The 24,371-nt window shown below is 40.6% G+C and overlaps 1 protein-coding gene across 2 annotated transcripts in view; it reads left to right on the forward strand.

Moving 5' to 3' along the window:
- The window catches only part of grk4 (G protein-coupled receptor kinase 4), a 54,968-nt gene that overhangs the window by 14,881 nt on the left and 15,716 nt on the right, over positions 1-24,371 (forward strand). For both annotated transcript variants that reach the window (XM_085410668.1, XM_085410667.1), the window contains exons 3-9: positions 8,886-8,998; positions 10,002-10,079; positions 10,626-10,726; positions 17,231-17,323; positions 17,795-17,858; positions 18,122-18,262; positions 22,302-22,492. In XM_085410668.1, the coding sequence (XP_085266794.1) occupies positions 8,886-8,998; positions 10,002-10,079; positions 10,626-10,726; positions 17,231-17,323; positions 17,795-17,858; positions 18,122-18,262; positions 22,302-22,492 (781 nt within the window). The remainder of the gene's footprint in view (positions 1-8,885; positions 8,999-10,001; positions 10,080-10,625; positions 10,727-17,230; positions 17,324-17,794; positions 17,859-18,121; positions 18,263-22,301; positions 22,493-24,371) is intronic.

The raw sequence follows: 24,371 nt of genomic DNA on the forward strand, positions 1-24,371 counted from the left end.
CAAGCTCTCCTTTAACATTTCTGCTGTGCTTGTTCACACATCAAATGAAAGCATGCTCACCCCAGCTTCCTTCCTTTTCTCAACCTCCAGGTCTAACTTGAAAGTACTGGCAGGATTTTCTCTTTGTGGCCCCCGACAAGAGTTCTACTCTTGGGCTTCATTATCTTCTCACCTCCCCAGCCCCCACCCACCATGGTTCCCTGAATGCCACAGCACAAGTGTGTGTGTGTGTGTGTGTGTGTGTGTGTGTGTGTGTGTGTGTGTGTGTGTGTGTGTGTAATAGTGCGTCACAGCTATCTTTGCCAGAGATTGCAGTGCTACCCTCCCCCACATACTCGCATACCCTCCCTCTTTTCTATCTCCATGCCTTTCCCTCCCACTATCTGCAGCTCTTTCCCTCTCTCTCACTCTTTCAGCCACTTCAGAGAAACATAAGAGTGGCAGAACAGGAGAGTTACAGAGAGCACGAGTGGAAAACAGAAACACAGAGGGAAAGAGAGGCTTTTTACAACGAGAGAAAAGATCTTTCGAGGACAGGAGAGGATAGGAAGAAGGCAGAGTCAAAGATGTAGATGCACATATTCGCGGAGGACATGTCTCATACTCGGTGTTGATTGCACTCGTCGTCGTGTTGATTTCAGATCGCAAGTCTTCATTCATAGAACTAATTATCCAAATCTTGAAAAAAAATCGATCTCCATCTCTGGTCCAGTTGTGTGCATTCTCACCTTTTTGTTCCTATCCCAGGTGATTTCCATGTCCGCCTTAATAATAATAATAACTGTAAGTGGCTGTACAGTTTCTGGAACCAAGTTCAAGTTCAAATTTTATTCGCCAAATGCAGTGGCAGGTTGCCACTACAGGCCTTCAGTTTCATACAGGAGAAACTGAAGGCCTGTCTGTGGCAACCTGTCCACAGTCAGGTGAACTTTCATATTCACAGTCATGGTTGTGTCTAGGAGTTGCAATACACCAGCTAACAATCACAATGGATATGGACATCCTTACCCCCCAACACACACACACACACACACACACACACACACACACACACACACACACACACACACACACACACACACACACACACACACACACACACATACATTTCTTTACATGCTTGTTAGGCATGTAGTTCCTTGGGGAATTCCCCAGTGTGTACTTATCTCTTCTCACCATTCTCCCTTCCTCATTCGGCCTCTGATTAACACTGCATCCTCATCTTCCTCGAACTCAGTACGAGTTTTGATACCAACAACCACACTGTTCTTTTGTCCCGACATTAATAACCCTGCCACAGCCTCTCAGTCATGTATTTCAAACAACAAAGCAACAGTTCATGAACTTAAGCCCAGGCACACCTCTATCACAGGATATCCCCTGTGTTTAATGCTTGTCCCTCTTCTATTCATCCTCTGGATCCTCTCCCTTTGATAGCGTCATACTTCAACATGATGTGGTTGGACACCAGCACCATTAAATCGCAGATGAAAGTTTACTGGCTCAAACTAAAATGATAAGTCAGGACATGATTGGTCCCAAACCCCCAAATGTGCCTCACCATCAGCAACTCCACTCTGCGTCTGAGTAATTTTTGGCACTTCTCTCCTTTAACCTCAGCGTGTCGCAGCAAAGAACATTTTTTCCCCAGGAATTTTTTTTTTCTTTACTTCCAAAACTTTTATCCATGCCTCCAGCACATCCAGATGTTGCTACTGCAACTGCATTCTTTACAGTACAAGTAATCAAACTCCTGTACAACTCTGCTAAATGCCGTAGTCCTGCAACCACTATTACTCCTGTCCCTTCAAAACTTTAACTGGGCTCCTGTCCCACACCAGAATCCATTTCAGAGTCCTTCTGTTCATCACCACACACCTTCCATCAGCCTCTACTCATTTAATGCCAAATTCTTGTCAACCCCAATCAGGACCAAGCGAAAGAATTCTTTAAAGCTCTCTCCTCCTGGATCATTATCTCCAAGCCAGCACTGATGTTCAGATCACTACTCAAAACTCACGATGTTTATCCGTTATTTGTTTGAATGTGTTAGTTTCTATGATCATTTTTGCTTTTTTCACAGCCTCCACTGCCTTTGTCTGGACAGACGTGTTCGTAAGCTGTAGTTTAACTCAGCGGTCCCCAACCTTTTTTGTGTCACTGACCAGTTTATGTCCGACAATATTTTCACGGACTGGCCTTTAAGGTGTCGTGGATAAATACAACAAAATAAAACCGATAAAAACCCTGAAAACCATAAATTTCACACCCGAGCCTCAACTCTCGCGGCCCGGTACCAAACGACTCACGGACCAGTACCAGTCCATGGCCTGGGGGTTGGGGGCCGCTGGCTTAACTGGTAGGCACAGGCCTAGAACAGCAAAGCAGCAATTCTGGTTATTTAATGTAAAATCTCTTTGTGTAACCTGAAATCAATCCATCTATTATTATTATTATTATTATTATTATCATTATTATTATTATTAATGTGTGAGGAGGATGGTACCGAGCACATAAATATAACCTTGCATGTATTTATTCCCATTTGGATATTAATGTGCACAGGATTCTAAAAATGGGCAATAAGTGCCTGCCCATGTGTGTGTTTGTCCTTGTGTGTGTGCATGCGCGCATACAGCAGCTGTTAAGGTTTATGTACGTCACTATTACATAGATGCTATTGCGTAATTTCCCTATCACACTGAGTACAAGATCAAAATAATCCTCCTGGTGTGCTTAAACACACAGGCGTGTAGTTATGTGCGTGCACACATACACACGTGCAGAAACACTCACACTTGCCCGTTCAGAGTGCGAGCACAGTGGACAGAATACAGTGTAGCGACTGATAGCAGAGTCTTTGTTGTGTCTTGATAATGTCAGGCATTTGACCTTAGCCTTGACAAGTGAACGGTAATTCTAGGAAGCTTAGATTACATTATGTGGGCTGCAGGCACTTTGTCTGCCAGCCTTAGACCTCTCTCTCCATCTTTCTTTCTTTTTTGTCCATCTCTTTCTTACCATTCTATTTTTTTGGCATAGTTAATACATATATTATATGGGCACCTCTTACTTTTGATCACTGCAAACACGTTAGCATGTTAACATGGTCCTGAAAGCATAGGTATTTTGGATGGAGACTAAATGCTTGTTGCATAGCAGCAGTGCGCACTGGCCGTGCAGGTGTCTGTTTGCACACAAACACGGGCATGCACTCCTGCACCCATTGCACGCTTGTGAGCATTTAGCTGACTGTTCACTGTCTCACTAATCTACTCTGTCTTGGTCTAAATTGGAGTTTTGATTGAGTTGTAATTACAGCTGCATTCACTGGCTCAGACAGTTAGTATCCCGTGCTAGTTCGAGCCTTACAGTGCTCCCTCCTCTCTTTTTAATCCCCTTATTTACCAGTTCCATTTTTCTCTGACACCTTGTTGCCTTGTGTGCGTTCCCTCTTTCCCAATCTCCTTTCATATTTGTTCATATTTAGGAAATTGGATAAGTTCCTCATAAGCAAGGAAGACATTATTGAGAAATTAGGGGGGTTTTGCAGTTGGGGAGCACAAAAAGTATGAGTAAACATCCTCATAGAAATATAAATGTAGATAAGGAGTATGCAATAAAAGAAACAAATGTATGTGCTTCAAATTGCTTAAACTACTCCCTTCTACACAAATGACAGTCAAAAAGTCAAAAGCATTAGTCCAATTAAATTTTATATCGCATCAGCTCACAATAACAATCATCTCTAGATGAATCCTTTAAATTGTAAGGTAAAGATCCTACAACATTAGAGAGATTACCCCAACATTCAGGCAGTCACCTTTGAGGAAGCACAACTGTGAAAGAAACCTTGGACAGAACCAGTATCAGGAAGGGGCAACTATCTGCCTCGACTGGTTGGGATGGAAAACCATGTACAACAAATAGGACGAAAAATCTACTGGAGAGAGAAGACACAACATCAATGAAGTGGATCTGCAGTGTCATAGAAACGCTTTGTTACCATTGTTAAAAAATAAAGAAAAATTTCTCCAGTGTTTATTCATAAAAAGATTTGTTGTGTGTTGCAAACCTGTGAATGGGTACAGCAAAAATCAAACACTAACAACTGGTGTAAATGTACTATTTATTTAAATAATTCTGAGAAACTTACTGAGTAAAAATGAAATGTGACACAGATACTTTTCTTAATTTTGACAGTCCTACTGAAAAACGGGTATATTTTTGCAATTAGTGGGGGAAAAAAATGCTTTCCAGACAATTTCACAATAGTTTCTGTGGCTTCTTTCTTACGCAAATTAGATGTTGTCACCCTAAAGAGTCAGCCAGTTGTGTTGTGATTCAGCAGAGAACTGCCACCACTGGAGCAACAAGCAAAACTCGTCATTAGGATGAAAATGTCCCGAAATACTTGAAAAACTTCTCATGCTAGACTGAAACCTTGTCAGAGGTCATTTTCTCTGAACAAAAGAAATGTTTGTTTAATTTTCAGAACGGCCGACGGGACGCCAACCCAAAGTTTCATGTTTTTTGTCAGCTGGCTGAACTCACTAGTCTAATGCTCAGTGAGAAATTAAATGGTGAAAAAAGAAAGCATTAGAAAGTTGATCTATACCTGTTTGTCAGGACGGGTAGGTTAGCCTCAAAACTATCCGATAATTTGTTGTAATGGATAACGAATAGTAATAATTACAAATGAATAATAATAATGAAATTTCTGATGATACAGAAAAAAGATTGAAAAAATGTTCTTGATGCTTACAGCTTGCAGGCAGCAGCATTTAGAAGTGTAGGAAATGGAGGCGAAATAAGATAAGATAACCTTTATTAGTCCCATGCATGGGACTAATAGCCTAGGATGTTCAGGTAAAAGTGTAAAATAACTGCTTAAAGCCCTTGTTTTCGACATTACTGTACATTTAGCAGGAACATTTTTCTCACGTATTTTGCATAGTACTGTTTTGTTGCATGTTTTTGAAGTCTTTTTAGATAATTAGTCTCAATCGGACACTGACATGTGCTCTTGCTTTCAGACATGCCTGGGCTTGTCTCGTAGTTGCGCACATAGGGCATTTCAATTCATGGTATTGTTATAGACTGTTATATCACACTACGACATTTTTATTATACAGAAAAATGTATTCTGGTTTTATCACGGACGATATTGTAAAGCACAGCCTGAGCTGTTTCTGATTGTTGAGGCCTTTGAGTTATGCGAGGTGCGGTGCAGCACCCTGTGTGCTATAGCAGAAATGTTACAGTCTTATGCTTTTGAAAGTAAAAAACAAAAACCACTAAAACAATGAAAATATAAAATGTGTTGAGTTCTGCCTCTGGGTCGGTTTCACACACTTTATATGCAGTACTTTATATTCTGGGAGACTGTCTTCACGGCCACTGTGAGGGGTGTTAATGCATTCAGTTGTCTAAGAACAAGAGATATATAAAGATCAGTTGTCTTCTTTGGCTTTTGTTTTTATTAAAGAGGACAAAGTTAGAGCAGTTAGAGAATGTCTTGGTTGAGCAGAGTGCAACAGTAAGTAAAAATCCATTCTCACACTTAGTCCAGCAGTTCTTCAGCACTTCACTGGTAAATTTTCTAGCACTGGTGGTTTGTTGCTTGAAAATTACTATCAGACTAAGCCAATGTTGATGTTGTGCTTTGGCCATTTATTAGTTTGGGTATTCTCTACCTATTTTCCTAAATTGTCAGCTATCACAGGAACACAGGCAGGGTACACTGTGCACAAGATGCCAGTCCATTACAGAGCCAATGCAGAGACAGAGACAACCATTCATGCTCACACTAAAACCTATGGGCAATTTAGAATCACCGGTTTGCCCGCCATGCATGCCTTTTGGACTCTGGGGGAGGAAGCTGGGGTCCCTGGAGACCATGTGGAAAATATGCAGAATCCTCACAGAAAGGAGGTTTGGACCAGGAATCTTCTTAATGTGAGGTCACTATGCTAACCACTGCACCACCATGGCCTCTTCAAGCTTTCTACTTCACATGAAATATCTTGACATAGAGAAGACAGCCTGAGCTGGTTCTCCTCTGTCACCACCTCTACCAACACCACTTCACAGTACACCTTTTTACAGTGCCGATGATCTAATGGTTTATTTAAACCAACTGGATGATTAATTAATTTGCATTTTATATTTTGATTTCTCTATGCCTGCTAATGAATATGGGACGAGTATCTTGCCCTGTCTCTTTTTACCAACTTCCTGTGGTTCGCATCGCCTATTGTCCCCTGTTAAATAAAAGCCACTTGTGCTCTCGTAATCGTACGCTGTCAGTAACCTCTTCAATGATTGTCAAGAGTAGCGCGCGAGCCACATTTGGGGATACAGATGTCATACACAGCTACACCATTGTTCTCCTCCAGCCAGACCACTCCACTCCAGAGTTCAAATAAACTGCTCCAAATACTGTTCAAACGCTCTGAAATTGCCTTCATCAGCTATGAGTGTAAAGGGCTTTCCCCGCTCCCGCACAGAGCTGATGGGGAAACACCAAAGCAGGCCTCTGAAATCTTGGTGATCAAAGATGAAAGATAATGTCTGAAAGCAAGTGTAACAAAGTACAGTATAAAGTTTTGTGAAAGGGCTTCTGTTGGTCAGATTTTAAATACAGCAGCCTCATTGTGTAAAGGGAAGTAATAAAAAAAAAAATCCTATCTCTATTCTGTTTGCTGACCAACCTGATAAGTTAGGTGCTGTATTCATGTAAGTGGCAAGTTTGAATAGGAAACGCTGAGCTGCAGAAGTAAATCCTGTGTAATAAACAGTGCAGAAGAGAGGGCTGTTGTGAAGATTTCATTTACTGTTGGAGGTTTGCCTGTAGCTGTCAGCACTCCCAAATTTTCATACCTAGCATCTCTCTTCCTCTGTGTATATGAATGTGTGTGGCCTGTTTTTGTTTGTATGTTTATCTTGCCTGTGTGCCTGCGCATCCTTAGCGTCAACCAATGATGGAAAGCTGGTACAAGAGGAAATATGACTCAAATGGACACCATTAGTGCTAATAGGGCCAAAAATGCTAAGATATGTACAGAAAAAACAGATATGTGACATCATGTGGTGTTTTTCTTTTCTTTTTTTCCAGAAAATAATACGTCGCTTTTTCTTTCTTTTTTCTTTCTTTTTTTTTAAGGTAGAATTCATTTTTTTCCGTGGTGTGGAGGCTGAATTTCTTTTAACTTGACCCTTACATTTTATTTTATTTTTTTTTATTTTTGTGTAGATCCCCATTACTTTGTGGAAAATTAATAGCTAGATCTGTCTGGGGGAAAAAGTGTGTTTATTTGTAGGAAAAACCTTGTTTTAGCTAAGACGTATTAGATATAAAATAATGAGGAAAAGTCCTGACCCACTCCCTATTTGTTTATATTTTACTTCCATTCTGCATTCTACATTTCAGTCTGCTCAAAGTGCCTCCATCTGTATTTTCAGATGGAAAAAAAACCCCTGTTTTTGCTTTGTATACGATATTTCCATCTAGGTTTGCATGTTTCAAAAAATTACTGCACACATTTTACATTTTTCTAGAAAAATATAAAAAATGACGGGTGGCTGAAAACCTCTGCAGAGTACTGTAGATAATCGCTTCTCAGATTCCCAGTTTTTAAGCTTTTCTTTTACGCAACTTCAGTGTCCATTATCCTAATCTATTGATTATAGCAAGTATTGCTTTTCCTTGGTTAAACATGCCAAGCAATACAAATACAAATCTTTCACTCTGTATAATAAAAAACAAAAAACAAAATATACGCTGGGGAAAAAGTTTAATTTTTTAAATTTATTTATTGTATTTTTTGTAAAGCAGCTAGTTAGTGCTAGCTTGTTGTTAGCTAACAAAGGACGAGAGGACTGGTACGTTGTCATTGTAAAACATGGACGTCGCTTTCAGGTGTGAAAAACGAAGCTTCTTATTTGTAGACCACCAGATGACAGTAAGTGTGTTTGCAAAAACACTCCTATAGAAAATGGTTTTCTGTCTTGAACTCTGGAGACATTTGTTTTTCTGAGCTTGTGGACTCAGCCACTCATTTTAGCTCAAACTATGTTTGACATACATATTATGTTTCAAAATGGTGGATTATCTGCGGCATGCTCGTTGGCTTATGATTTTGTGACTGACAGCCAGGTTGTTGTAGTAAGTGTGCGGTTTTACACACAGACCTGCCCCTTCTTGTCACATTCCACGTCAAAACACTAAGATGGCAGCTGTGAAAATGCTCATGCTGAGGTTTAAAATGTTTAAAAGGGCGCTTCACAAGCGAATGGGGTGATCAAAATTGACAATTCGTGTTTCTACACATACTGTAATTTTTAGTGTTTCTTTGTGCTCCTCAAAACAAATTTTCAGACATTAAGCCTGTCCTGTATTTTGAAATGTATATGTTTCTTTAAATGCATTTTTTTTTTGTATTTCATGTGGATGGAGATGTGTTTCAAAACAGAAGCAGAAAAAAATTGCTTACTGTTTTGCTGTCACCAGGAAATGTGACAGTTCCTGCCCTTTAATTGCCCTTTTGCGACTATTTCGAGTTTAACTGTGAGAACTATAAAAGGCATCCACCAGTTCGTTTCTCACTTTGGCTCACAACGCAAAGTTAATTCAAATGAAAACAATTTATCCCTTAAGCCCACTAATATAGTGATATAGCTCAATGGTTTCCAACAATTTTTTGTTTCGCTGGGCAAAAATATACAGTTACTTACAGTTTCATGCCGCAGGGTTATCATTTCCTCCTAGCGTAATCATCTCATGGACTCGCTGGTGTAGCGTAATGTCCAGTGTGTGTTGTATTACATTTCTCCTTCTATCTCCCTCCCCCTCATCTTTTTTCCTTCCCCTGTCTTCTTCTCAGAGAGGGACTACACTAGTCTATGTGAGAAGCAGCCCATTGGTCGGCTGTTATTCCGTCAGTACTGTGACACAAGGCCAGAGCTGAAGCGCTGCATGGAATTTATGGATGCTGTGGTAAGACTTTGAGTCCATTGCAACTACTCTGCATATTCTCTGATATCCTTATAAGTATTCTTGTGTCTTACAGAACCCCCTTTGTCACCTTCTTGCCAGTCTTTCACTTTCTCCGTCTTTTTTACCTTCATATGTCTATGATTTCTCCCACGAGACCTTCCTGGATCAGGGCCCGCAGAGCAATGGACAGGACAGGAAAGGAAAGTCAGTGCAAAGTCCCCTTGCCTGTTCTTGGCAGTCACATAGGGAGGTGGGTGGGGTGGGCGTAGTGGGTGATTAGCGACTTAGAGAAGCTGTCAGGGAGCAGACTCCTCCCCTTCCTCCATGCACTCCTCCATGAGGTCAAGCCAACGTCAGAGGCAGGTCCCCTGGGTGAGCAGGCAAACACAGGCCCAAGCTTGTGTCTAGGCCCCTGATGGTATGCAAGAAGGAAAACAGGCGAGGAATTTAATGGGGTCCTAGATTTGTGTTGTTTTTGTTTCTTTTAGTTTTAGGGTTTTTTTTTAAGGTAGGCAGACTCATATATACACACCAACTGACAAATGCTTGAAATTTAATGAGCAACTTTTTAGTCGTCAACATGTGCCACGAGTCTCCCCGAGGACTTTGTGTCTTGGCTGATGCGTAGTAGTGCTGCTCAGTCCCATTCGTCTCTGCGGAGCGTGTTTTCAAACAAAACACACGGCGCAAAGCAGTCAAACTCCAGACTGTGTCCCTGCCTACAGCCATATTTGACCAAAGACACAATCTGTGATGGTGAAAAGAAGAAAATAGTTCCCAGTTTGCTGCCATGACTAAAACGAGATGTTTGTCTTTGCTAACTCTCCACCATTAGTCAGCTGTCCCTGATTTCCTCTGTTCATTAACACAGCATCTTTCCCTCTTTGCTTCAGCCTTCTTTGCTTTCTTCTCTGTGACTTTGACCTTATTTGGAGAAGTTTTAAAGATGGCTGAATGAGCATGGCTTGCTGTGGTTCCTACAACTTCTGTTTTTCTGTGACAGGCTATGTATCAGCTAGCTCCCGATGAGAAAAGGAGGGACTGTGGACTGAATGTTTTAGACACATACTTTAATAATGGGGTAAGATGCACCAACCTGCTCATTTAATTACAGGGCTGCATGATTTATATATTAGTTTAAGTTAATACATGCACTTCCAGATGATCGTCTCATTGAATTTTATTCAGTGTAATAAAACTGCTTAGGGTTTATTTAATTGTTTGTTAACTGGAAATATGCTCAGCTATCGGTAAATAAAGTAAGCTGGAGATAAAATGGTCAAGTCATGCATTTAATTCTGGCTCTTACATGTGTGAATGTGTACTTCACTGTCCCATTAGGTCTTCTTTTGTGTTTTCACTACAGCTGCACAAGGCAGTTATTTTTAAGCTGATTCACATAAATGCTAATGTTCTCACTGACTGAAATGAGTCGGAGCAAACAGACAGGGGAACTTCAATTTGTTTTGTTTTTTCACTAACAGAAAGATTCAAGCACAATTCTGGTATAAAATCTATTTTCACATCTTCAACAATCTGTGACCATGTTACACTGAGCATGTTCTCTTCTGTCTCTCTGCATCTGTTTGCCTCACCTGCTGTTTTTCTGTCTCTTTAAACCCTCAAGTCGGCAGCCCATCTGCCTGACATACCCCAGGATGTTGTCGCTGGGTGCCGGGAGAGGTTGGAGCAGAGTCCGTGTAAGGAGCTCTTCAATGACTGCACCAAGTATGTTTTTAAATCTAACTTGCTGCTTTTATTTGTTCTTTTATTTGCTCAGCCCTCATGCAGACAGGCTGTGGAGGGAAAATTCAAATGGAATTTTATACATTGATTTATTTCTTTTTTAAAAAAAATATAATTATTATGATTATTTTTTTGCCATGGTTGCGTCTGGGCATCTAAGTGTAGGCACTAGCAGAATCTTTAGAGAGAGAAAGAAAGTGTGTGTGTGTGTGGACCATTGCTCCCTGTCACTGCTGATGATGAGGCAGCGGGCACCTGGAATGCCGTACTACACACAGACACACACACACTCGCAAATACGTACGCATAGTTGAGCCAAATGAAAAGGAGCAGTGGGCAGAGAGAGCATCCGGATGGCTGGCATGAAAACAACAGCCACCTCAGTGTTCGCCACATACACACACACACAAACAGGTTTACAAACACACACAAACACACTTGCAGGTGTTTCTCCTTCCTGCTCTGAGAGCCAGGAGAAGCAAACAGACTGGGGATTATTACCCACACATGTACTTCTTATTGAACATACAGTGACACACGTACACCTCAGCGATACTCGGGTATGCGCTCATATTTGTAGTATCATCTCAGTTTGTGTTTTGGTTTCTTAATTATATTACAGTGGTAAGTGCAATGGTAATCATTTCACACATAAAAGGCATATTACATATTTTTAACGGCATATGCTATACTCTGTTGTTACTACTTAAAGTCGTTGTAGTGACTTATTCCTAATCCCTAAGATGATTGCACTGTGTGCCGATTGGTTAGCTGATTGCATTTGTTTTAGTTAGATTCCAACTGGGTGAATTTAGTTTGGCAAGATGTTTGGAAAATGATAACCAGACTCTAACCAGGCTCTTAAGAAACACTATGTGGAGGAAGAAGCTTCATGGACCTGAAACAACATGCTTCTTGGTCCAGAAAATGGCAAAGTCCAAAATGCAGAAGCTAACAAAGAATCTCCAAAAGATCCAAAGATGCATGACTGTCAAAATAAAACAGGAAACGAGTAAACAGTGAAATATCTAACTCTGAGACAAAAACTTGACAACAAACTACAATGGAACACTAGAGAAGCTAGGTTAACCTGAAACACACAAAGGAGTAAATGCACATCTATACTAAAATGTAAACAAGAACCCATAGCACAAAGGTAATCACAACTAAAGATCCAAAAAACAAAACCAAGGATAACCCTAGGTCAAAGACCAAGGACCACGACAAGTCTACTATTAAAGAGAGCTTATTCTGCCAAATTTCCTGGTGCACATTGCGATTCTGTAATTCTACTAAAGCAGCTTTGCAATTCTTATTTTATCCCGAGTTTGATATTTACCAATACATCAGATTACTTTTACAAAGGTGATGTTTTCAGATTGTTTGACATTTAACAGTGAACTGACCAAACCACCTCGGTGACCCAGGTCTGCTTAACACACATTGGGGTCTATTCCTGTATTTTATTTTATTTTTACTAGTTTACTGAAATAATTGTAATCAATGCCTGGAACTATAATTCATATATTTTTCTTTTGGTACATGAAACAGCATTGCCATGGAATCAGTTGGTTGGTTACCAAAAAACAAACCAAAAAACCCAACCTTTCTTTTTAGCATTTAAATGTTGTGCACCCATCTAGCTGTTATCAGTCTCTGGTTGATAAATCACTTGATCACATCACAGAAGAAGACATTATTAACTGTAGTGTTAAATAGATTCAAGCTTCCTGATGATAAGATCTTTGAGGTCATCTTCAGGAAGCTTCTGGGCAATATGCAAATTAAAACTCGATCTGTGGGCTTCCTTTCTGGGAAGATGGTGCGCCCCCACCACGTTTTTTTTTAACTGGATTAATTTAGTTTATGCACATAGCAGATAAAATATAAATCTTACTCTTAAACAACAGAAAATAAACAACTCAAATGTATCAGGTTTACATGTAACATGTACAGCATGCATTAAATCAGCGGGCTGATGGAGCCATGTGTTGTCATTGCTGGCAAAATCAAAATTTCTGTGAAGTCTGAGCTCATAACCACAAGGGCAAATGGATTTGGATTGGAAATGCTGTCACTAACCTTTGATTCACTTAAGCTTCACCAAACAGGAGCTCAAGAGAAGTGGGGATCATTGCTGAGAAAACACCCAGCTATGACATCAGCATGCACTCTTGCATACAGTCAGACATTATCTCCCTCCCTCAGGTATAGGGAACCTTTATGCAAATGTCTGATTGACAGAGCGCGGCCACTTTCACAGACCCATGAAGACAGGAATGCAAAGTTAGCTAGTCAAAGTGGCTGACAGGGACAAGCGTGCGGTTGCCAGAATGTTTTGAAGCAGTGATTAATTTTTCCCAAAAAGTTTCCTCGACCCGATGATTTTAATTGAGTATGAAGTTTTGTTTAGTTTATCTAAAGCTTATTCACATATCTTAATTTTCTCTGTGTTGGGGAGATTTGCTTGAGGGTTTAGAGGCTGAGTGAGCAATGCAGACACACAGCAGGAGGTGGTGTGTGAAGGAAAAAGTTGGCAAATGCATGTGTAGAAGAAGTGAGGTGATGTGGTTTGTGCTGGACTAAAACTGGGAGCTTCATTGGTTATGTTTAAGATGAGCAAAACCCAGAAAAACCTCCACAGAGTCTCTCATCTCAAGTCATGTTCAGTTAGGCAAGTTTCCTTCTTCCTGCATAAATGTCTTCCTCCAAGTTGTCCAAAGGGCATCAGGGAGAGCAGGGAAACGGTGTGAGAAAGAGGATAACCAGAATACTGCGCTTTTGTTGATGTGAGAAGCACAGCATCTGCTCCATTTCTTGACTGGATTCAAAACTCAGCAGGTGATGAAGTGATAAGTCTGAAGAAATGCAGAGCATGAGGACGCATCGTTAGAAAACCTACACAGAGTAAGGAAAGGAGGACAAAAAGGAGAATTAGGGGAAAAGTGAGGAGAAATGGAAAGAGAGTGTGAAGGAGAGCGGGGCAAAACGGCGAAGAGAACAACACAGGCACGTGTTGAAGCCGTGCAGCAGCAGCTCAGATGTTTTTGAATGGGATTCCCGTCCAACTCTGGTCATCACTTCTTCCTTTCACTATCATTATTTGTATTATTCCGTTGTGTAACTTCATATTTTATTCCGATGTGTAATTCTGAACCAGCGTTTGCTCCGTTGTTTGTTTTTTTTTCTCTCAAAGGGAAAACCTGTAGGAAAGCATGGTGCTGCACGTGTGAACGTGACTTTTGGCAGAGCTGCACTCCCACTAACAGAAATATATTAGCTCACTTGTGGATTTTTATTTTTTTATTTTCTTGGTGCAGTGGAACATATTGTTATGTCATACTGAGAGTAGTGTGTGTGTGGCCCATCTCATGTGTATCGTGATGTTTTGTATATCCGCTGTGTTGACAAAGGTCTCACTGCTGATTTTTCTTCCCTCTTCTTGTCTTCTCCCGCTCCCTTTGTTTAACAAAAGCCATATTGTAGCTGTGTTTATTTCTACTCCCAGTGATGGCTGTCTGCAGCTCTGCTCAGCTCTTTCCTTTCTGGAGCCCCTTTCAGGCCTGTCAAACCGATAAGCGAACAGAATCTGGGAGGAAATAGTTTTTGTTTCTTGATTTCTTCAGTGACAGAGTGGAAACTGAAGTTTGATACACAAGGAACAAGAAACATGCTAATGCACGTGTTTAGGAGAAAGATTTTATGTACACAAACCCCTTGTAGGCTGAGAAACAACAAAGGGTAGATTGATAAAATCCTGTTGACACTCTACTCCTGCAAACAATTCAAATAGATGTTCACTTAATTTACAGAGCAACTGAGTTCCATAATGACATAACTCAGTTTTCTTTCACACAGCCGAGGGTGCTTCCCCGATGGAAACTCTCTACTCTCAAGTCTTTTTGCCAAGAACAGCTACTCCAGCACTGTTGGTAACCACAGGCAGCTATCCTTGTCCTCCTTAGTGATGAAGTAATTTTAAAATATGGTCAAGGAAAATCTGCTGGATAAATATGAGCATATCTTTGACATTTGGGTGGCTGAGGAGAATGTGTGCTGTAACTCTGGTTTTTAGTCATGTGTTGTTGGCTGGTAGAGGAGGTTGTGATCACACCGGGCAGTGGTTGTCATGACTGTCCCAGAGTATTTGTTATTTCATGTGGGGTTTTTGTAGTTTGGGAATAGTGCAGCTTGTGTCACAAGGATAAATGTAATGAAGATAATTACTGCTTGCTTTGAAGAAACTGATCATTTTGCATCATGTTGACTATTATAGTTGACAGTTAAATGGCTTAGAGGGGCACTGTTTTATTGTTTAATAATTAAATTATTATTGTTTTTTAAGCTGATGTTTGCATTGCGACCTGGGGTTTGGATTGCTAAGGTCCATCTTTCATAGAAAGTTTAGTTAATTTAGTATCTGCATATGACTCCTCTCTGTTTAAATTATTATTCTGTATTTGGATGAGATGAAGAATGGTTAAAAAGCTCCATCCGTGCACAAACACAAATACCTTCTAATTTGTGACAGACTATTAAAATATTTCAATTTCTCACCAGAACTGAAGCATAAAGTCCTTGAATAGTCTGCATCAAACAGCAAGTCATGATCCATTAAAAATGAACCCAAAGACTCCAAAACCACAAATATGGTTAAGAGGTCCAGTTCAGCTAGTTGAGGTGACGCCAGACAGCTATCGACTGTAGCTGCCGATAAAGTTTAAGCCCTACCGGCATTTAAAGATGAGTTAGAAAGAATGTTCCCATCCTATGATTATTATTGAAGGGGAAGCTGCCCATAGGGACGAAACCCTTTTTAAAATATTTATAAATGTTTGTACCAGGCTATCAGTGACCTTTTTATCTTGATAACTTGGACATTTTCAATGATGACTGACTCAGCCTTAAGTGGCCACTTCAGGAATTGCAGTTTTGCCATTTTCTGTTGGTAGAGACTTTAGCAATAGAAACTGACCTTTCATTTAATTCAAGGAGCACCCCCTGGATCTAAAAAAAAGTAGTTAAAAACTGCATTTCCTCATTGTGTCAGGCTGGTTTGTTGAGGCTGGTTTGAAAAAGGCTCTTTGAAACATTTTTTATAGATTACAAAGCTAATAATATGACTTGCTGTGTAGTACAGATCATCTAACATGTTTGTGCTTCTGTTACTATTTCATTAGTCTGTTATTTAGCACTAAATAGTTGATATGCAACTCTAACCGGTCGCAGCAGATGGCCCCGCCCCTCCCTGAGCCTGGTTCTGCCGGAGGTTTCTTCCTGTTAAGAGGGAGTTTTTCCTTCCCACTGTCACTTGCTCATAGGAGGTCATATGATTATTGGCTTTTTCTCTGTATGTATTATTGTAGGGTCTACCTTACAATGCAAAGCACCTTGAGGCAACTGTTGTGATTTGGTGCTATATAAATAAAATTGCATTGAATATGTGTGTCTGTATGCTGCATCTGTACAGATTAAGAATGCAGTTTGCTAACTAAGCTAGCTAACGTTAACTGATTGTTCAGCACTCCACCCTTTCATCCATAACAGTTACTTCTGGGTTTTGTTTTTTGTTTTTTTGTTTTTTAAAGAGCAGCAACGCTGAAGCTTCAAAATGCAGAATCCAAAGCCACTGGGTGACGTCCTGGTGGTTATGTCAGTCTACTTTTTAAAATATGTAATCTGCCAACACTCAACGCAAGCACAGTAGATAGCTCAGCCTTAAAGTAACCGCAACACATCAGTGCTGTTTAGCTCACCGCTTTAGTGTCAAGAGATGGTGTTTAAGTCAAACATCTGTGGTGAGACCATTGAAAACAGACACTGATCTACGAGGATGACGCACGGATGTCAAAGAGTCGTGTCCTAACAACTCCCAGCGGAGTGGCAGTTTATGCACGGCTAGGAGACGGTGAGACTGTCACCCTTTGTGACCCCGCAGAGAGTTATATTTTTGCTGGGTGTTAGTGGCTTCCGTCTTTTGCTAAGAATTTAAGAAAAATGCAGTCCTTTTTGTGTGTGTGTGTTTCCAGACTTACACCCACATTCACGTGGCAGGTAAAATGAGATTAGATGTTCCGCTGAACCTCAGACTCAATAAAAAAACGGTTTCCATAAATCCCGTTTCCTGGTTGAACTGAGTGGAACTTCCCTGCTCAAAGGCATTTTTCGTTTTTCATGGTGGCATATTGACATTCAGTGTTTTCCATCTTTCCACTGAGAGTGACTTTTGAACTCTGCAATGTCCATGGCGCACACAAAAGTTCACAGATATATACAGATGTGGCCGTATGTAATCCAGTGGGTATTCAGTCAAAGGATGTGTCTGTTTGTAGTCACTGCCAAGGTTTAAAAAAAGGAAGTGTTTAGGGGTAACATGAAATCTGGGTTTTTTCCTGGTTTACTCTGACATGTAAGATGTTATTGTTATATTTGATATGTTATTAAAATGGTCACCACTCCCCCTTCTCTGTCTCTCCTTTGCTCCAGAATAGTTCGTGATTATCTGAGTGGAGCTCCATTTTCCTCCTACCAGGAGTCCATGTACTTCTCTCGCTTCCTGCAGTGGAAATGGTTGGAGAGGTGGGTAGTCACAGCGTATTACACACTTGGAAAAGCAAACATGCAAAGCATGTACATTAAGATTTACATCAAAAACGTGACATGCACATACTAAACGTTCCCTGTTCAGGTCGTCTGAGGCTGAACAATTACTGTCTTTGACTGTCGCTAAAGCAGTAAAAGAGATATATAACGAAAAAGTAAATATTAAAGTATAGCAGCAGGAACGGTTTTTGCACTAAAACAGGTGGTAGTGCCAATCGGTGATTCTGTGTGAGTGGTTAATAATTGATGATGCTTTGCATAATGGCTTTGAAACCAAAGCAGGGTGGAAACAGCAGTCATCAGGGTGGATTAATAATATATTAGACCATTACTCTGTCTGCAACATCACATGGTCTGTGAAAATGAAATAAACTCCTATTTAATGTCTCCTCTGTGTTTTGTCTCTCTGTCTTTATCCCTTTCTTATTCTTCATTGCACCTCTGCAGGCAACCAGTAACCAAAAATACCTTCAGACATTACAGAGTACTAGGAAAAGGTGGATTTGGCGAGGTAAGAAATGAGGAATAAATAATGTTTTATAAGGTGGAATTATAATGACTAAAGTTATAGTTAAACTTTAATGAGTTAATTGGTTACAAGTAACTGTTAACTGTCAGTTAATGCACCAGCGTTTGTCGCCACTCCAGTGATGCTGGGTGGGAAAATCTGCAGTGTGACATATTAACTTCCATTAGTTATATTTTAGGGGCGTGTGTTTTATTTTTAATGCGCATGTGAGTGCGATCACGTTTTTTTCGCTGCTTGTTTTCCAGGTTTGTGCCTGCCAAGTACGTGCCACCGGTAAGATGTACGCCTGTAAAAAGCTGGAAAAGAAACGAGTGAAGAAAAGAAAAGGTGAAGCAATGGCACTAAACGAAAAACGCATTTTAGAAAAAGTTAACAGTAGTTTTGTAGTAAGTACTACTTTTTTCTTATTCAACCTTTCAACCGAATTTTACTTGTTTTGCCCGTCTACGTGCGAGACCGTGCATGCGTGAATGTGAGAGCACTGTCGGCTGCAGGATCCTGCAAATGAAACGGAATGGCGTGTTTGCAAAGGCTGTCGATCAGCTCTTAAAGATAGACGCCACAACTCGAGCTCTGTTTGTTTAGTGAGGTTGTGAGCCACAGTGGAAAAAAGACATGATGAGATAAAACTACAAAAGGGGGGAAAAGACGCATGATCTTATTGAACAGTGGCAGGTGAGAGCATTCTGCGGGGCGTTTAGGGAGGATGTGGAAACACGTTGACAAGTTCAGCTGCGCTCGCTGATTGTGCTGCAGCAATCGAAGCCAGCTTGGCTATTTTCATAAGAAACCTGCTATTCTGCAAACACGCCAGATTTGATTTCATTTGGAGCATACTGTCAGCCCTCAATCATCTGTCAATGCATTACTGAATTACTGTTTTGTTCCTGTGTATTTTTAGATTAATAAAAAAATTTTTTTGCCTTCTTGGGGCAGAGGTGTTAAAATAATGCTCCCCCCAGAATTCTGTGATGGTTTACTTTAAGATTGCCACTCTGTGACAGCTCAGCATTACGTCGCAGACACTCTTAAGTTTCTCAGACATTCCTGCCATATGTGACTGGAATTCATTTCACCAAAACAAATCTGTCATCAAGTAAAAGCAGCATGTTAAAGTGTGTAACCCAAATGTGATATTTAAGGAACTGAAAATTCTGAGGAAGCATCAATCTGAGGAACAAGCTAAAACGATCTCCAGAGAATGCCACAATAGTATTGGTGCCACCTTCATCAGGAAATGGCATCAAAATTGCTCTTCCTTGTTGTCCAACCGCACCACCTAAAACAAAGGCTGTTAGAAATGTTGAATTGTTTTTAAAAAGAGAACCCGCGGCATCTGAGTTGCAGACACAAGTCACATTTTAGCAGAGCAGCTGCTTGCAGAATGAAATGGTACAGTATCCTTTCTCTGAGCATGTGTGCCAGCCTAAGGAAAAGAAAAATCATTAGCCTGCCACTGTGCCTCCGGCTCTTAGTGATGCCATTGCTCTTGGCTGATTTTCCTATGGAGGATTTCTATAAATTGAACCATAGGCATGAGTAAGCAGTGGTTTTTGGCTAGCAGCGCATCGGAAACCTTTTTAGGGAGTCACCTACCGACAGGTGACAAATTAAAGGAAAAAACAACATAAAGTGTCGTTGTGTGGTATTGGGTTGCCGCATGCTAACAGAACAGCTTCAGTGTGCCTTTGAACTGACTCTCCAAGTCTGTAGAAGTCTGCTGGATGGATGGAACACAATTCTTTTGAGATACTCCCTCACTGCGTGATTTGAAGTGTGCTATATAACACTTTGTTCCAAAATATGTTAAGGCCATAACATATGACTTGAATCACTTTTAGATTCGTTAAACCATTTAGTAAACCCTCGTGTCTTACGGACAAAAAAAGAGACCATTCACATCAGGATAAAAATGTTTCTTCATTGTATAACCGCAGTAACACTACAGTCACTCTTGCCTATGAAAGCATGCTAGCACAATGTAACAGAGCCACCAGATTCCCTTGCTGTAGAGGTTATTGTTAAATCTTTTAATTTCAGTGCTAAACCAAAAGGAGAAGTCTACTACTAAAAGAAATATCGTATTAGTCATGGCTCATATTTAAAGTAGGACTTTATTAAGCGATAGTTTTGTGGAATAACTGAGTTGAGTTTTCTTTCCCCCCTTTTCTGTCTGACTGTGCATACCTGTCTAGCAGTGCACTGCTTCCTCTTGTATTGCGCTCTGATTTTCTTTATTCCCCTTTCAACATGTCATGAATATAAAAAATGAAATGCTTGAATTTTTTGATCCAGCTTAAATACTACATATTCTCATCAAGACTCCGATCCCACTGGAAAACTGGGGATGTGTGCCTCTCTTTCCATTTCGTCCAGCTGCATGCACAAACACATCTCAGGTGCTCAGGCCGGAAAAGAAAGCTTAGCTTTGGCTCAGTGTTGCTTCTTATTTCAAAACTGATTGTTCCAAAGACAACAAAATTACACCAAGTCCTCATTTAACATTCTTGGAACATGGCAAGGAGTGGCTAATACTCATGTAAATGTCTGGTCTGTATGCAGTGTGTACTTTGTGCATAAAGGAAAAAATACTGTGTGACTTTGACTTAACAGTGATATTTATCTGTAGTACAGTAACCTGGCTTTCCTGCAGCCCTGCCTCAAAGCCTGTCCATGTTCACTGTTTGAATGTACTGGCTGCCGTTTGAGTTGTACTACACGCTGGATTAGCTGGTTTGTGATGCAGCATGAGCTATGTAGCCTGTCCTTGTTTGAGTGAGTCATGGCAGAAGCATGTGTACGAGCATGCATGTGCACACACGTACACGCGCGCACACACAGGCTAGAGTGGGCTTGTTACAGAACCTCAGACTTGCAGCTCTTGTCACCTGGGATTGGCACATGATTCTGTGTGTGTGCGTGTTTGTGTGTGTGCGTGTTTGTTCGCGGTGCTGCAGGCAGAACTGATGACTCTTCATGTGCCTCTCTACCTACGAGAGCAGCTCTGTTGCCTAGCAACACTGACCAAACAGCAGTAGCAAGCAGAAGAGTCAAGTGCTCTCTCAAACCCCTCATTTCTCTCTCTCTCGCTATTCTTCTTTACCTTTTTGTGATCACTGCATGGTATTAGTCAGTGCATACTGTTAGTTTGCTGTATGTTTTAACCAATAACCTATCCGCATATTCTTTGTGTGTGGGTGTGAGACACGGAGCAGGGTGACCCTGCTTTAAAATTTCCAGCAGGTGAGGATGAGGTAGAGCTGCCTCACTGCGATGCAGATTTGACTCACTATCATATCATATTGAATTTTTTTTTGATACCGGTACCAATATAATGAAATTATTATATAATATATTTTTTTCCCCTGCAGATAAGTCAGACTTGTAATTTCATGTTTTTCCATAGAAGAACAGCATGAAAATACAAAGATAAATATGAGAATTATCTGAATATTTCTATTATTTTTGCTGACACTTTTTATTCATATTCTTTGAAACAGGATTTTTCCCTTTTCACAGTAAAATAAATAAGAATAAATGAAATAAACCACACTTCTACGAAAATGCTTAACTTTTAGGCAAAGGAGTAGAGCTCAGGACGTTAAGGGTCTTGCTGCATGCGTGTAAACCATAAATACAGCAAGACATACACAACAAAAGCTGAACCGATAATACTAGAGTAGCAATTACTGAACATTTGATTACACACTTGAACGTCTTCGATATTTGGGAGAGTTTTTGGATGTCTGCTCATAGTGATTCATACATTTTAATGAATCACTAAGCAAACTAAAAGGCTTTTGTGGTGCCACAATAAATTGATGTATTTTGCCAGCACATAAACAAGAATTTAGAAAGATTATTTACTTTGGTTTGGAGCACATATTTGTGTGTTTGTTTAGGTACATTTTGTATATATATGTATATATGAGTGTGTGTGTTTTGTTCACTTGGCCCATGAGAATATTTCCCATCTCCTTTTGTGGTTTGTTTCTGACTACATGCTCTAGCAGATGGAAATCCTCCTGATGGCAGCAACTTCCTGCTTGTACACAACAACGTATGCGCACACTGTACCCTGTGTGTCACTGACCCACAGGGAGGGGAAATGAAGGGAGGCTGGTGGGAATGAGGGAAGAAAAGAGACGGATGGTGGGATTAGAGAGAGGATGATTTTCTGTATCTGTTATATATCTCCTTGTTTCTTTTGTGTACATTCTTGACGTTCCATTCTGGATAATGGATGATTATTTGGGACATTAAGCAAACCAAATAAAGCAATTATGCTCTTCTAGCCACTCAGTAGTCTCTTAGCACTTCTCTTCCCTCTTCCTCCAGCACACTCATGCCCTCTTCAACATTTTCTCCTTTCTTCTTGCCTCCTCCCATTATTACCTCTTCCCCAAATTTGCCTCCCTCTCCTAGGTTAGTCTAGCATACGCCTATGAGACCAAGGATGCGCTGTGCCTGGTGCTGACCATAATGAATGGCGGTGACTTAAAGTTTCACATTTACAACATGGGGAACTCAGGCTTTGATGAGCAAAGAGCCATCTTCTACGCTGCTGAGATTTGCTGTGGCCTTGAGGACCTGCACCGTGAGAGGATAGTTTACAGGTAAGCTCACACATGGTGTCAGAAAAAAGTTTGGAATAGGTGTAGATAGTAAATTAAACAGTAGCCCCATATTATGGGTGGCATGCTGGTTAACACTGCCGCCTCACAGGATGATTATCCTAGGTTCGATTTCACGGGCTGGCTTTTGGCCTTTCTGGGTGGAGTTTGCATGTGCTGCTCATGACTTCGGCTCTCTCCGGATACCGTGGCTTTCTCCCAAAGTTCAGAGATGTGCTTATTAGGTTAATTGGTAATTCTAAATTGCCTGTAAGTGTGAAGGTGAGTTTGACCTGTGCAGGCTGTACCCCACCTCTTGTGGATATGCTCCACATGGATGGATGGATTTGACATCATATTTGCTGCATTGAGCTTAGGAGCTGGGAATTGTTCACAGATATTTAAGGATCTGTGTCTCTGTGGACGATATTGTGAGGTTTAAAGCCCTAGAACCACGTTATGTAAGCATGTTGTGGTACACGAGTATTTGCTTACAGCTGGCTAAATGCCCTGGCATTTAAAGTTCAGCTTGCTCTCATGTGAATCGTTACCAGTAAAAGGAAAAAAAATAGATTATGTCTTTTGGGGTTCTGAAAGGAACTCTCTAAAGTCAGAAATAACCGTGATGTTTTCACAGTGATGCCATCAAAGTTACCTGTAACACGATGCCTAACAGGCTGGACGTAAAGTTTGAGAGGGAATGGTCTTGACTCAAATTTTAAGATTTTGCAGTTTTTGATTTGGTTCTCACTAAAGGATATCTTGGATTAAACTCTGCCAACTTTACGGAAGTATACAGGGAGTGCAGAATTATTAGGCAAGTTGTATTTTTGAGGAATAATTTTATTATTGAACAACAACCATGTTCCCAATGAACCCAAAAAACTCATTAATATCAAAGCTGAATGTTTGTGGAAGTAGTTTTTAGTTTGTTTTTAGTTTTAGCTATTTTAGGGGGATATCTGTGTGTGCAGGTGACTATTACTGTGCATAATTATTAGGCAACTTAACAAAAAACAAACATATACCCATTTCAATTATTTATTTTTACCAGTGAAACCAATATAACATCTCCACATTCACAAATATACATTTCTGACATTCAAAAACAAAACAAAAACAAATCAGCGGCCAATATAGCCACCTTTCTTTGCAAGGACACTCAAAAGCCTGCCATCCATGGATTCTGTCAGTGTTTTGATCTGTTCACCATCAACATTGCGTGCAGCAGCAACCACAGCCTCCCAGACACTGTTCAGAGAGGTGTACTGTTGTCCCTCCTTGTAAATCTCACATTTGATGATGGACCACAGGTTCTCAATGGGGTTCAGATCAGGTGAACAAGGAGGCCATGTCATTAGTTTTTCTTCTTTTATACCCTTTCTTGCCAGCCACGCTGTGGAGTACTTGGACGCGTGTGATGGAGCGTTGTCCTGCATGAAAATCATGTTTTTCTTGAAGGATGCAGACTTCTTGTTCAGTGGTGGTCGTCTTTCAGCCTTTCTTACCTTGGCCATGTCTCTGAGTATTGCACACCTTGTGCTTTTGGGCACTCCAGTGATGTTGCAGCTCTGAAATATGGCCAAACTGGTGGCAAGTGGCATCTTGGCAGCTGCACGCTTGACTTTTCTCAGTTCATGGGCAGTTATTTTGCGCCTTGGTTTTTCCACACGCTTTTTGCGACTTTGTTGACTATTTTGAATGAAACGCTCGATTGTTCGATGATCACGCTTCAGAAGCATTGCAATTTTGAGACTGCTGCATCCCTCTGCAAGATATCTCACTATTTTTGACTTTTCTGAGCCCGTCAAGTCCTTCTTTTGACCCATTTTGCCAAAGGAAAGGACGTTGCCTAATAATTATGCACACCTGATATAGGGTG

This window comes from Rhamphochromis longiceps, linkage group LG6, assembly GCF_057381845.1.
Source record: "Rhamphochromis longiceps isolate RC_006_pf linkage group LG6, R_longiceps_female_GT1.1, whole genome shotgun sequence".
In the NCBI taxonomy this organism is placed as follows: Eukaryota; Metazoa; Chordata; class Actinopteri; order Cichliformes; family Cichlidae; genus Rhamphochromis; species Rhamphochromis longiceps.